The sequence below is a fragment of the Callospermophilus lateralis genome, chromosome 19, assembly GCF_048772815.1.
Source record: "Callospermophilus lateralis isolate mCalLat2 chromosome 19, mCalLat2.hap1, whole genome shotgun sequence".
Taxonomy (NCBI): domain Eukaryota; kingdom Metazoa; phylum Chordata; class Mammalia; order Rodentia; family Sciuridae; genus Callospermophilus; species Callospermophilus lateralis.
The window spans coordinates 34587916-34603101 of record NC_135323.1 but is presented as its reverse complement, the minus strand read 5'-3'; the positions used below and the strand labels follow the sequence as shown (position 1 = coordinate 34603101).

Genomic DNA, 15186 nt, shown 5'->3' with positions numbered 1-15186 from the left:
TCATGATCCATGCTCTTAGTTTAATCAAATAGCAACAGTCTTAAACACTGTGCTTAAATACTGGTGATTTTACCACAACTTCATAGGTATATTTTTTTCCTCAAGAATATTATTATTATTAAAGGAACATAATCTGTACCTGATCTAGTCTCAAATAAAGTTCAAAAATACAATTCATAGTCAAAAGACGTTTTGTTGTTGTTAAACCAATGTACATTAACTATGTACAAAACATTTCTTTAAATCCACAAGACAAATAAGATCTTGGATTCAAAAATACCAGTTCGATTCACATTTTCTGCAAATCATTTCAAAGGAAGCAACAGCTCTGAAGCTCTTCAAACTATTGATGTTGGATCAATATTAAACCATAACTACTATACCAGAGAGAGATGCGATTCATTGCAAAATGTCCCATCAGACTGTGGTTATTAATTAAGGCAAGATTTTATTTCTTTAGGAATTATCATCTGTAATTCCAAAACTCACTTGCTATGCTCAGATGAATGAAAGGGCTTGTCTTGTTTTCTCCGTTCCTCTCATTGACCGCCTGCACGTAATAAGCCCCGGAATCACTTGCTGTCGTTGCAAGGATCACCAGCTGATTCTCCAGCGTTATGGCTCTGTTCCAAAAATCAGAGATAGTGTCAAAGCCACTCCAGATAAGACAAAATTCATTTATTAGACCAACTACACAGCAATATCTAGAGTTAAAAAAAAAAAGATTTAAAAGGACAAAAACAATACACAGGCAGACTTTAGGAATGTGGCAACAGTGAGACTTCTCTGGTCCCATGGAGTCCTATGGCCATAAGTATCTGAGTGTTTCAGGTGCTCCACATCTGTACCAAACTTGACTTCGAGGAGACAATGTTTTGGAATACATACATCAAGAGGTTGCTAAAATCCAGAGATTCCTATAAGAATTCATCACAAGGCCATAGAGAAGTTCCAGGGAAGCTGTTCCTTCTTTTTCAGGCAGGGTTATTTGATCATGAAATGCTCACAAATCTTTGGAGTAGAGGGTTAGACCGTCAAATCTTTGGCCCAGGTCAAATGAGTCTGTCAAGATTTTCTCCATCAGAGTGGGGGATGGGGGTGCTCGCTAGAACCTTTGCATATTTATGTTTATACTGGTGAGTAGAAGAAGGTGTCCAATGAGCATAGTGCTAACCCTTCAATTTTTCCAGCATCACTAAGAACCCTCATTTGCTTGCTCTGTCTCCACATCCTAAGAGTGCAAAGAAGCAAGTAGACTATTTGGTCTACATGATTGTGACCAAATCCTCCTCAAATGTCCCAAGTATAATGCCAAAGGAACTGGAGACATACTTGACCCACCCACGCTTTCTCTGAACCACAGCTACCTGCAAAGGTCACATGGCAACCAGGCACCTACAGAAGTAGACTAGTACACTTTCAATTGCTCCACATAAAGACTCTCACCATGCTACTCATTTTTAAAAAGGAAAGCAAATAATAAAGACACAATGTCCATAAATCCAAGCAACTTTTCATTGAAATGGGGCCCCTCAGTGTCCTTTGCTTCTGTTAGGATTCTGTATTCCTTTTGCTAGTTAAGGAGGTGAGTGGGGGAGGTAAAATTTGTTAAAAAATATAAACTGTGAACATGGGTAAACTTCTCTCCAGCTGGTGAGTTGGATAAGGAGGGCAAGATGCATTCTGAGCACAGAAACATCACTTCATCTGTGCTCTTATCTCCAGTGGACCAGAGACCCCAGGGCACCCAGTGGACTGCACCAGCAGGGAGAGCTCTGCTTATTTTTTTTTTTTTTTTTTTTGATCCCACTCAGAGCCCTTCTAGAATTGGATATGCAAACCTAGTAACTTCTCATGAGGAATTCAATGTAATAACAACCTTTTCCTTTCTGTTACCTTTTGAGAGGTTTTTCAAAAATTCTTGGCTTTTAAACATTGTATAAAATTAGCTTAAGGAGAGACTGCTCACTCAGGGCTCCCACAGGACAGATTATACTCTAGGTCTCTATGGCTAATTTATTTCATGTCTCATTTAGGAAAAATTCCCTATTAGGAAGTTTTCAATTTTTAGTACCATAAAAGTATTTCAAAAGAGTTGTACTATAATTATTTATGACTCCTTTATAGGTTCTTTTATAGAACTATAGAAACTGTTCCATTTTATTTTAGTGTATGTTACATTGGCACCTAAAATTAAATATGAATATTTACTACACATGAAGTTATACACATTTAATAGCATAATTTAAAAATGGAATATATAACTTTTTGCTTTAACATCTGATTTTCACCATAGTAATTTCAAATATGCTTATTATTTCTCAGAATTAGTCTTGTAAAATACCCATTAATTCTCTATTTTATTTGTTACATTGTTTCAAGGATCTTGAAAACTTAAAAGTACATAAAAATTTCCTCTCATATGTAGAAGCTAGAGGAAAAGAAGGAAATACGGAGAGGAGAATTGGAGATCATAAAGATGCAGGGAAGATCAGTGGAGAAAAAGAAGGAGATTGAAGAAGAGAATGGAAGGATGGGAAAGGCGAGGAAATGCAGAATGAATGTTTAAAAAGAATGCTATGTGCATATATATAAACACCCAGGGAATTTCTCCTTTATGTTTAAGTAGAAAGAACCAATCAAAAATAAACAAATGGGGCTGGGGTTGTGGCTCAGTGGTAGAGCACCTGCCTGGCATGTGTGAGGCACTGGGTTCGATTCTCAGCACCACAAAAATGAATGAATGAATGAATAAATAAATAAATAAATAAATAAATAAATAGAGCTATTGTATCCATCTACAACTACAAAAAATATTTAAAAAAATAAACAATTGGATGAGTGAAAGGAAGATCAATAGAGTAACAGAAGGAGGACAGGGAAAGGGAGGAGGAAAGGGAAAAAGGGGGACATGAACGGAAATTAAGTTCTGTTCATGTAATAATTCTGTCAGGATGACCCAAATACGATGTATAATAACTATAAATATTCTCTTAAAAAAAAGAGTAATTGGAAACATTACAATTTACCTCTATTAAGGTTTTTATTTTTAAGTTTTTTTTCTGTTAGCTTTTAATTTCTGAACATGTTTAAGTCACTATTCTTGAAAAAAATTTATTATTTTTTTTTGTTGTTGTTAAAAAGAAGACACCACAAAAATGCTAAATCTTTGGACAATTTTAGTTAGATGAGAATTAGTTCCCCATAAAACTACTCTTGTTTTTGCTCCAAATTGTTCTAAAAAAAGAGTTTTTACAAAGGAAACTGATTTTTTAAATGTAAATAAAATATCTAAAAACACTCATATCAATTTTGAGTCCTGGTAGCTGTTGTGATGCTTTAAGAAAAGAAACTTTTTTTTTTTTTTTTTTTTTTTGTGACAGCACAGCAGCACATGCCTAGAGCACCCAGCTTTCCTGTGGCAGCCACACCTGCCCAGGCAGCCTGCAGGGTAAGGGGGCCGCCTTTCTCAACATCAGGATTGGACATGGTCATTTGTCCCTGGTGTTCATGGTGGCAATTTTATAGCTATGAGGATATGACCTTAGCATGAAGCTAACAATGTGGGTAGAAGGACAGGGAGAACAGAAGGTCCTTGGGTCCTTGACAGCCTGGCAGAGCCCACCAACCAACCACCCATCCTGCAGCCAGCCTGCCTCTGCACATCCTATTTCAGGGATACCACACTTCAGTCAATTTAAAACCTATTTTGAGTCAGAGTTTCTGTTACTAGACTTCAACAATGTGCTGACACAGATTCAAAAAGCACAGGTAACAGCATCTATTTGGGATGAAACAGTGTATTCTTCTGGGCGCCGAGAAAACAACTGTACACATGACATGTCCTGCATATGTGCATGAAGCATGCAGCTGCGGGCGGCCTCTGAGGAGGGAGAGTCAAGTTAGTTTCTTTTGAATTATGTATTTTAAAATATTTTCCAACCTTTGTACTGTAAACAAGTATTACTTTTGTTATCAGAAGAATGGTGTTCTAAAGGAATGCAAGGGCATGCTAAGTAATTATGGTAGCAAAATTCAATACTTTGACCATAATATGAACCACTCAGCTTTGTTAGAACATAATTCCAGAGAATTCATTTAAAACTTACATTGAATTTACAGGAAAATTACAGTATTCAGCCAGAGAAATTTTCCTTTTACTTTATAGAAATGTACATATGGCTTTATATAAAATCATTTCCTTAGTCTTCCTCCATTTTAATTCTATATTTAAAAATAAAACCTCATAATTCTAACTTCTAATTCCATGACTTGGTAATAAAAATAATAAGGAAGATCTCAGTTCAATATGTGTGAAATGAACTACAGCTCAGAAAACTAGAATATTGGGTTTATAAAGAAGACAATAGAAGGGCTGGGGTTGTAGCTTGGTGATAGAACGCTTGCCTAGCATGTGTGAGGCACTGGGTTCGATTCTTAGCACCACATATAAATAAAACAAAGATCCATTGACAATTTAAAAAAATTTGAAAAATAACACGTTAGAGGATCACTTAATAACTATTACCATTTGTCCCTGGTTTTCACAAGAGAGAACTCAGTCTGTTTACTTAACAACTGAGATTCACTAACAAAGAAAACACTGCTATTCAGTGAAGGATGACAGTCTTCAGTGGGAACTTGTCAAGCTTCTGAACATTCTTCACTTGATTCCAACACATGCATGAGGTACCAGACAAAGTAATTGTTCTCTAATTCAGAAAAGACGAAGCCTTAGGCAGAGAGAAACTACCTGGGGGTCTCTGACCATTAGCACTAATTAAAAAAATTTCTTTGGAGGAAAGCCACCCTGGAGGTGGATGCCTAGATCACACTTGGGCATACAAAGGGTCGGCCACTTTGCTGGGGAATGTATGGTGGAGCTTCCTGCTACCCATTTCCAGGTGATGTCATGTTCCTCATGCCACAATAGATCATCCGCTTTCAGAAATGTGACATTAACATAATAATCCTGGAAGCACAGGATTTATGGTTGGTAGAAACAGTTCAATGGGTAGTTGAGGGACCTCCAGACCAGGAAGGAAAAGTCAGAGCATACATTTGTAGGAGCAGAACCAAATACTTTTGTTTACTGTCTACTGAGTGACTATTTGGGTTCTCAGGCCTGTGACTGAGAGTGGAAGGGAAAATAACTGAACCAAGAATATACTGTTTGGGGCCCATGGAGCTTATGTTGAGTTATTTATATACTAGGGGAAGTGACAGAAAGTAGTTTAATAACTTTCCCTTAGAAGTATTTGTGGGCAAAGGGAGGAGTTTCAGGAGGGGTTCAGAAGCTTCCATGGGGTGCTGCAAAATTTGCAATGAAACCATCCTTTGGCTTCCATGAAAAGATAAATCATTTTTAGTTACCAGTAAGTATTTTGATCTTTGGCACTTTTAACACAAACTAGGGAGGGTAATACAAGTACTGAATTATATATTATGATGCAAATTCAATAATGTTCAGTAAAAGAAGAACTTAGCCCATAACATATAAAAGCATAATTTGAATCTGTAGTTTTACTATTACAAACGCTAAAGTAACATTTGATTACTTTTAACTGACATTCAAATACATTAAAAAAATCAGAGAGCAGGAAAATGTAGAACATTCATTTTTAAGTCCTTAAAAAATTAGAACATTTAAAATATTCCCCATTTCAACAAAACAACTTTTTAATGGGTTGGTTCTAAAGCTCAGTGTTCTGAGTAAAATCTAGATCTCAAGCCCCACTTTAATAGCAAGTTCAAGGCAGACAACTTTGGAACTGATGAAATTGGCTTAGCTATATAATTACAAGAACTAAAATTGCTTCCAAGGAGTTTTGGCAATCACGAGGCCCTGGATACTGGATAAATGTTAAGGCACCACAGTGACATGTTTACTGAGTCAGGAAGTAAACACTTGCTGTCCACCAGTGAGTGACTCTGGGATGAAAGACATTTAAAAAGCAAGTGAGGAAAAAATCTGGGAAACCTGTTTCCCAGAATTTCAAACCAACATAAATGACAAGTGGAGTTGTGTTCATTAACAGAATGTATGAATCTAATATGTCCCTGATTTTGTTCCCTCAGGTTTATCACTTGGTCCCCAGAAGTCCTAAGTAAGCAGGCACCTAGGGGAAAGGCAGCCATCAAATCTGAGAGCTGTCATTATTCTGTAAAGATACATTGCACTTTCCAGAGAGGGGAGACTAGAGACAGCAAAGCCTTCTGCCAGTAAGTTGTCTTAGAGGTCCATGCCTTGCAAAACACTTCAATGTAGTATGTGCAGGGATCATTTCCTATGGCAGGTGTAGTTAATTTCATAATGGCGAGTATATGGAAAAGATACAGTTAGATTTGTATGAATTCACCTTTGTACAACTCTTCCATATTGATGATCAACTCTTAACTAGAGATGCAAATGGAGGTAAGATATCCCATAAGTCCCGTGGATTTGAAATACACTCAAATTCACACATTTTGTCATATCCACAATGTTCCCTGGTTTTTAAAGCAGAGAACATGATAAACAAAAGCATACAATCAATAATTGTGTTAAGTATGGGGATGGGGCTGGGGCTCAGTGCTTGCCTCACAGGTGTGAGGCACTGGGTCCCATCTTCAGCATCACATAAAAATAAATAAATAAATAAACAAATAAAGGTATTTTTTTTTTAAAGAAAGAGTGAGAGAAAGGAGAGAGAATTTTAACATTTATTTTTTAGTATTTGGCGGACACAACATCTTTGTCTGTATGTGGTGCTGAGGATCGAACCCGGGCCGCACGCATGCTAGGTGAGCACGCTACCACTTGAGCCACATCTCCAGCCCAAAGGTATTTTTTAAAAAGAGTACATTAAAAAAATAACTGTGTTAAGTGAAATGCAAAAAAATAAGAAACTAGGTTTTCACACTCACATATTTGCTCTGGCTATTCCTCTCTGAACTTGCAACTACATTTTAATACTTGGAACCCTAGTAAGTGGAAAAGTAATTTTCCCTTTCAGTAAATAGGAATGGAGTGCATACTATGTGTATGATACCATCCAGGGAAAGGACACTGTGAAATGTGATCATTAAAACACAAGGAGAGGGGCTGAGGTTGTGGCACAGCGGTACAGCACTCACCTCATATGTGCAAGGCCCTGGGTTCGATCCTCACACTGCATTAAAAATAAATAAAGAAAGAAAAAAGGTATTGTGTCCAACTACAATTAAAAAAAAAAAAAATTTAAAAAGACCAAAAAAAAAAAAAAAACCCCACACAAGTACAATTAGAAAAATGAGAAATTATACCCCAATGATACAAATGTATGAATTGCCAAGATCATTGTAATGTCATGTGTAGATAATAAAAAAAATAATAAAAATAAATTAAATTGCTAGAAAACTCAAAAAACAAACAAACAAACAAACAAAAACACACAAGGAGGTATCTCATAAGAGATAAACACAGCTGGATGAAGTTCCACAGGTGGATGGGATTTTGGAGGAATGATAAGCCAAGTACCTAGCCCCCATCACTGACATGCAGATCTGACCACAGCTATCCTAGTGACAGCTGCTCCAGGATAAAATATGATGCATATCAGAGTAGAAAGACAGACCCAATTCTCTGACCCTAAAGATAGTAAGAGTTCAGAACTGAGCCCGTTTTCCTGTAGGTAATGTGGGAGGAAACACCACCCTCACTTCTGCTAACGCACCCATGCAGGAGTCTCACCTTCCATGGGAGCTCTGGCCAGGGGCTCCTGCAGGTCAGGCAGCACAACCAACTCTCTCCCAAACTTGGGCCTGATTTGGGCCTTCCTGACTGCTTCCAGGAGTATGGGTGCTGTGTAAGTACCCTGGTCTGCCTGGCCCCAGCAGCAGAAAGAAACTTCAGTGGACCATCAGAAGAGAAGCAGAGAGGCACATTCCCCTACCCAAGGAGCACACTGCTGGTCTCCAAATAAAAGCAGAAAAGAGACCTGAGCTCAGGTTCGTTCATTTATTCATCTTTTCCCAGCCCAGTTCCCTGAGTGGCCTGGTATCTGGAAGCAGAACACAGACTGCCTTAGAATGACAGCACAAAGAGTTCTACAGGGAAAATAACTTGTTTTCTCACCAGAACAAGATGATTATGGCTGAAAGGAAGTGAACACCATAAATGAACTTGGGTTGAGTTATCCAAGTCTCTTGTTAATACAGAGGCTCTTTAAGCAACCAGACAATGCATTCTGGGTTGAGTAATGGAACTAGAATCTAATATGTCTCTGATTTTGTTCCCTCAGGTTTATCACTTGGTTTTACCATCTATAAAATGGGGACAAAATACTGACATCAAAAAACCTTTATGAAGTGCAAATAAGGTAAGATGTGAATGGGGCTGTCTAAGCCACTCACTGATATTTTACAAGTATGAATGTTGTTATTGGGTGCAGGGAGTGAGAACAATACATGTCGAAAACCGCCCAATGTGGGGCTGCAAATTAAACACTTTATAAAGTCTCAGTCAGCAGACTACTGTACACTCATAGCCAGACCCCCAAATTATAAGATGAAAGTCACCGAATGACCAGAAACTTCGGTCTACTACCTAAAATGGCAACCTGACGTGCACAGGAGACAGAGTGGGATGATGTCCCAAAGGCCTGTCCCTGGCCTTCCTCAACACCTGTTCCTGTGTCATGCACAGAACTGGTCCTTTCCTCTAGGAGAACAGACCCTGCCTAGGAGGAGGGATGGAAAAGAAAGGAGCTTATAGGGTAACTGCTGATAGAACAAATGAAAGATGCATTCATCAGGGCTTTTGACCAGAAGAACTATATTTCTTATTTATAGTTTCTTAAAAGTCCCAGCTAATCTAAACAGGATTTTGGTCCATTTTTACTTTTCTGAGGGCTTTTGTTATTGTACCTAATTAATTCTAGTACAAAGCACAAATAAATGGCCATGCCAAATTCTTGGTGTGGACAATCACAAGAGGATGGCAGGAACAAGGAAGGACTACGTAGAGCTGAGGTCTATACACAAAAATTTCCAGCCAAGATTTTTTTTCTGAAAAAGAAACAAGACCTAATAAAAAATGTGTGGAATATACATTTTTAAGTCTTTTAGCTTCTTAAAAAAGGAACTCACCCAGTGTTAAAAGGGGGGGCATCGAAGAGAGCCTCTCCAGATGGGCCCACATGGGAGCCCCTTTCTCCCTGAGATACTCTGTAAACACCAGACAAAGTTGAGGTAAGTTCAGTTTATACATCAATGGAATAAAACAAAACCCAATTCAATTCAAATTAAAAGAATATGGTTATGGAAGGGAAGACACCTTTCACCAAATTGATGGAATATAAAGACCAGTGCTGTGGCCAATGCAGTGAATGGTAGAGGGCTCAGGTGCAGGACTCACAGTCATGCACTTGTGGCCAGAGATGCTCCCCACCAACTTGGATGACATAGGCTGAGGCAGGAAAGCTGGAGGCTGGCAATTCACGTTGCAGCCACAGCTTCTCTCCACATCCTACTTTCTTTAGAACAAGGTACTCCGGAGTCTTTCTTTCCTGTGCAGATAAAGGGGCATGGGCAGAGCACTTGACCCAGGCTCTGCGGGACTCCATCCGCATGGGATTATGTCTTAGTGGCAGGATCAAGCATCACCAGCAGCAGCTATGAAAGAGCTAGCACTTTTCTAAAAGCAAATAATCGCAGAGGAATACTCGAAAATTATGAGCGGAGCAAATTGCTTTTTTGAATGTTCTCCACCTTTCACGTCTGTCTCTGCATTAGCTCCTCTTTGAAGGAGCATAATTATTGCCAAGAGTTCCACTCTTTTGTTAAACTCCTTTTGATTACTAAGTGACAAAGCTGTGCCTGCAGAGATGGGAGCACCTGCAAAGGCCAAAGCTGATTCCCGCCTCAAGTGTGACAGCTCATCTTAGTGACTGTCGTGCCTCTCGCTGCCTCCTAGAAAATGAGGGCTCCCCAAGCCGCAGGTAGTCAGCGTCATGCTCCAGGACAAAACTCGGTCAACAATGAAGACAGAAGGAATCCGAATGGAAAGTCAAATTTTCTTTCAGTGGCTTTTTTCTTTCTGGAAGTGATTGTGACAGATCTTTCTGGAATGTGTGAATGGCGTGCCTGTTGGGCCCTCTGCTGTCCTACCAGCTGGCCCCACTGCTCTCTGTGGCCATGGACACAGTCCTGCAGGGCAGTGGGACAGCATCCAAGAAGTGCAAACTAATTTATAAACAAAGCTGGGAGATGTTCAAAATCCTGGGCCCCTAAACTCAACTGTAAAAGTGTAAAATGGACTTCCTGGCCACCGAGCAGAGCTGCCCTCCCAGGCTGGGCTGTGACCAGGAGACCCTGCACTGTTTATACCTGTGCTGTGGATTTTTCCAAAGATGCTGGCCATCCATGCAGCTGAACTGTTAGCCATGGCTGGGAAACAGACCTCCATGTTTTTTTCAAAGTTCTTAGAGATTTCCACACAGACGACCACAGCCATGAGCCTGCTGGTCTGGGGGCCCATCTCCCTGAGGCCTGGCCTTCCAGTCTTTCCACATCCTTCTACCTCCTGGGGTTGATGCAGTTCCTTGGAGGACACCAAGCTCACTCCCTCTTGACTTTCCTCAACCAAGCCTCTGCTCTGCCCTCCTGGCAGGAGAGATGAGAAGAAGCCTTTCTGGACACTTCCTAAGGGCCTGCAAATTGCTAAAAGCTCTGTGCTCTCATCCAGTCCTCACAGCAACCCCACAAGGACTCAAATTCCTTCACAGCGGACACCAAGGTTTTAGATCCAGAGACACCCCTGCAGGAGCCCCTTCTCCAACACTGCCTAGCTGTATGACACTGTGACATTGCACAAGCTGCTTGAATGGTGGCTCTAATCCCCAGGTCCTGAGTAATGGGGATAACATACCTGTCTCTTAGCACTGGTAGAAAAATTACATGAGACAATATTTTAAAATGTAATATGTACTATCTAGCATATACTCAAAACTCAAAACTGGTTAGCTACTGTCATTGTCTCCACTTCACAGACAGGAAACTGAAGCTTAGAAGTGACAGAATTCCTCCAAAGAAAGTGAAGAATGAAGACTCTAACACAGTCACAAACCCCAGATGTTTCAACTTCCCTTCAAATCTCTTGTCCTCCATCTCCATGCTACCTTTTCTGTCCCCAGAAGAGTAAGGCCAGACTCTAGGAATAGCATGCCCTACAAACCTTTGTTCTGGCAATCACATGCTGCATCTTAGGCACCTCCTGCCCTCTGTCCCCAGATCTCATACCTGACTCCCAGAGGCTCTACCCAGGCCTGGAATATGGTATGATGATGAAGAAATAGGCAAGGACATGTAGGAGGGTGCAGTGCCACTGGGTTTAAGGAAGCCCCAGATGCAGCCTGAACCAGAAGGAGGACTGCACCACAACACAAGGAACCTCGGGGTCACCATGCCATTCTAGCTATGTAAGCTGGACTTAGGGAGTTTCCTTTCCACCCAGACAGACCCCAAAAGCTAAGCCTGGTTAACCAGAAGCAAAACCAAGAGCCCTGGGTCTAGTCATTGGAGATTAATGAAAACAGTATCCTTTAGAGAGAATATATTTTTTTCTCAAGAGCTGCTGAATTTGAACTCTTCCAGAAAAAGCTTTATAAAACCCTTTGTTATAAACATTTAGGATGTGTCTAAAATGATAAAATAAGCAGGTAACTTCAGACTTGCCTGAGTGAATGGTGATATGCCCAAAATTTAGCTATACATAATTTAAAGAGGACTTCTAGAGAAAGTCTTATTTTAAGAACACCTTATTAGGGCTGGGGATGTGGCTCAAGCGGTAGCGCGCTCACCTGGCATGCATGTGGCCCGGGTTCAATCCTCAGCGCCACATACAAACAAAGATGTTGTATCCGCCGAAAACTAAAAAATAAATATTAAAAAATTCTCTCTCTCTCTCTTTAAAAATAAAGAACACCTTATTAACTGTGAGAACCACCTGTGAGAAATAGGCAGGAAGTATATTTAAGTAATATCACTCAGTGCCTAAGTATCCCACATGAAAATAAAAACAGAAAAAAGGAATAAAAAAGAAAAAAGGGTGGCAGCCATTTTCCCCAACTATGTCTACTTCTTAGCATTATCAATGATCATGCTGTTCATTTCCATGACAAACGTCACATGGTGACATAAAACCCAATTGCCTCCATCTGTCTTCCTAGAGAATTACAGTGCAGTTCCTTAAGTTGTGAGGTATTTTTTCTTAGTCCCTGGCCCCATTTCTCAAATAGGCATTTTAGGTTTGCCACAAGCAGCAGTTAACTGGCTACTCTGAACCAAAATGATTAAAATGCACCAAGCACTAAATTTTGAACAGATTGAACAAATGTTCATTCTTTACTCATCTAAAAACTAGTACTGAGCACCTGCTGGGTATTACTGACTGAGAAGAGAGTACTGAAGAGCTCATCAGCCATCACAGTCCAGCAGGGACAGAAGTTAAAGGTGCTGTTGTAGCCCTCAGTGCACACTATTGTCCTAAATGCGACTCCCCACAAGAGGAGCCAGTGCTTTCTGGAGAAATCCTGGGTCTTAGCAGGAAATGTACCGGATGCCCCTGGATCATATCACATAGTAAGGAAGCAAAGGCGAGGTCATGCCAAATGGACCCAACCTTAAAGACTCCCATTATTCAGAAAGGGGACATTTTGAGCATCAATGTGAACAAGTCAGAAAGGAAGAATAAAACCATCTCAGTTTGCAAATGACATCATCTATATAGGAAATAACCAAGAAATCTACAAAACACCAATGAAGATGACAACAACTCAGAGACCATTAAGCAAGTTCAACAAAGGTTTCAGGATAGAATGAAAAACAATTGATTTATTTTATTTAAAAAAGATTTTTTTTAGTTGTATATGGATATGATGTCTTTATTTTTATGTGGTGGTGAGGATTGAACCCAGTGCCTCACACATGCTAGGCAAGTGTTCTACAACTCCAGCCCCAATTTATTTTATTTTAATAGCTTAAATAGTACAAATGTATTTTTTAAATGTCAAATAATTGTGTATGTTTATGGTGTATGTCACAATGTTTCAATATGTGAATATACCATGGGATGGCTAAATCAAGCTAATTAACATTTGTATTACTTCCCATAATTATCTTATAGTGAGAATACTTAAATTCTACTCTCCTAGCAATTTTCAAGTATACAATACATTGTTATTATCTATAGTCATCAAGATGTAATATAAATACTTTGAACTTATTCCTTCCATCTAACTGAAATTTTGTGTCTTTGAACATCTCCTAACCCTCACCCCAATTCTGTTTCTTTTAATTTAAATATTTTCTTTTAGTTGTAGATGGGTACAATACCTTTATTTTATATATTTATTTTCATGTGGTGCTGAGGATCAAACTCAGTGCCTCACACGTGCTAGGCAAGTGCTCTAACATTGAGCTAAAACACCATAATACCATTTGCAATCACTCAACAGAAATATACAGTTGAAAATTGAGTAAATATGTACAGTATTTGTATGCCAAAAATACTAAGGGAAGAAGTTAAAGCTCTAAATAAATGGAGATATGTGCTGAATTAATTCGTGGGTTGGAATAGTTTTAACAAAGTAAAAATATCAGTTTTCTCCCAATGGGTCTCTAAGTTTAATGTTATTCCTACCAAAATCTCAGCAATAGGAAAGATTATTATAAAATTTGTAGCTATAGGAAAGACTATTCTAAAATTAATATGAAGTGGCAAAGTAATTAGAATAACTAAAAAAAATTAAAAAAATAGTCAAGTGGTAGGAATCATTCAACCAGACATTAAGATTTATTATATAGCTGCAGTAATCATGACAGTGTAGTATTGGCAAGAAGAAAGATGCATGCAATTGAACAGAATAAAAAACTCAGAAATGCGCACAGAAAAGTACAATCAACTGATTTTTAGCAAAAGTTCAAAAACAAGTCAGTGGAGAAGGAAATGTCTTCAAAAATCAGCACTGAAGAAATTGGTCATTTATAGGAAGAAAAAAATTAAACTCAGCCTAACACTGGTATGCCAAAATTAACTCACGATAGATCATAGATTTAAATGTGAAATGGTAAAAATTTTAGAAGAAGCTGGGAGAAATTCTTTGGGACCTATGATGTGGTGCAAAGTTCTTAGACATGATACCAAAAGTACAATTCACAAAGAAAGAAATCTATAAATTGGATTTAATCAAAATTACTATTTTGTTTTTCTGTGAAAGACCCTGAATAAGAAAATATAATTGAAAAAAAATACAATTGGAGACTTGGAGAAAGCATTTGCAAAACATAAATCTGATAAAGGCTATATATACAGAATATATAAAAAATTCTCAAAAGTCAATACTTAAAGAGCTCCAAAACAATCCACCTAGAAATTGGACCAAGGGTTAGAAGCAGCATTCCACCAAGAGTCTACAGACAGCAAGTGAGTACATGGAAAGATGCCAACATCACCAATCATTGGGACCAAGATGAGTTATCAGGACACCTATTAAAACAACTAAAGTAAAAATTACCAGTGCAGAGGAGCTGGGCCTCTCACAGATTGCTGGTGGGAACAACCACTATATTGCTAGGTGGAAGAGAATCTGGCAGATTTTTAGGAGCTAACCATATTTGCCACTCCACCCAGCAGGGTCTATTTTTACTGGACATTTTTCCCAGAGAGGAAAAAATTTTTATCTACACAAGAACCTGTGCAGAAGTGTTCATAGAACATTTATTGATAATGAATCAAACGTGGGAAAACCCCAGATGTTCCTCAGTAGGTGACGAGCTAAACAATTATGTCACTTTTGTACTGGGGAATACCGCTAGCAATACAAAGAAACAAACTATTTGTATGAGCAACTTGAATAAATCTCAAGGGCATTAGGGTGAGTGAAAAAAGCGAATCTCAAAAGGATGCATAATGTATGATTCCATTTATATGACATTCTCAAAATGACAAAATTATAGAGATGGAAACAGAGTGGCAGTTGCCAGGTTGGGAGGTTGAGGAGGTTGAGCTCTGAGTACAAGAGGCCTGGGTGATGGGACAGCCCTGCATCTAGATTGATTGCATGGTGACCACACAAACAGACACACACAGGCAAATGATACAGTGCCTCCCCGATACACTGACCAATGTTACTATCTTGGTGCTGATATTGCTCCCCAGTTGTGTAA

The 15186-nt window shown here is 39.0% G+C and overlaps 1 protein-coding gene across 1 annotated transcript in view; it reads right to left on the bottom strand.

Annotated features, from left to right (window-relative positions):
• Sdk1 (sidekick cell adhesion molecule 1) overlaps positions 1–15186 on the bottom strand; it is an 866268-nt gene that overhangs the window by 348899 nt on the left and 502183 nt on the right. Inside the window, exon 5 of the mRNA XM_076840017.1 lies at positions 490–623. Coding sequence (XP_076696132.1) covers positions 490–623 — 134 coding nt within the window. The remainder of the gene's footprint in view (positions 1–489; positions 624–15186) is intronic.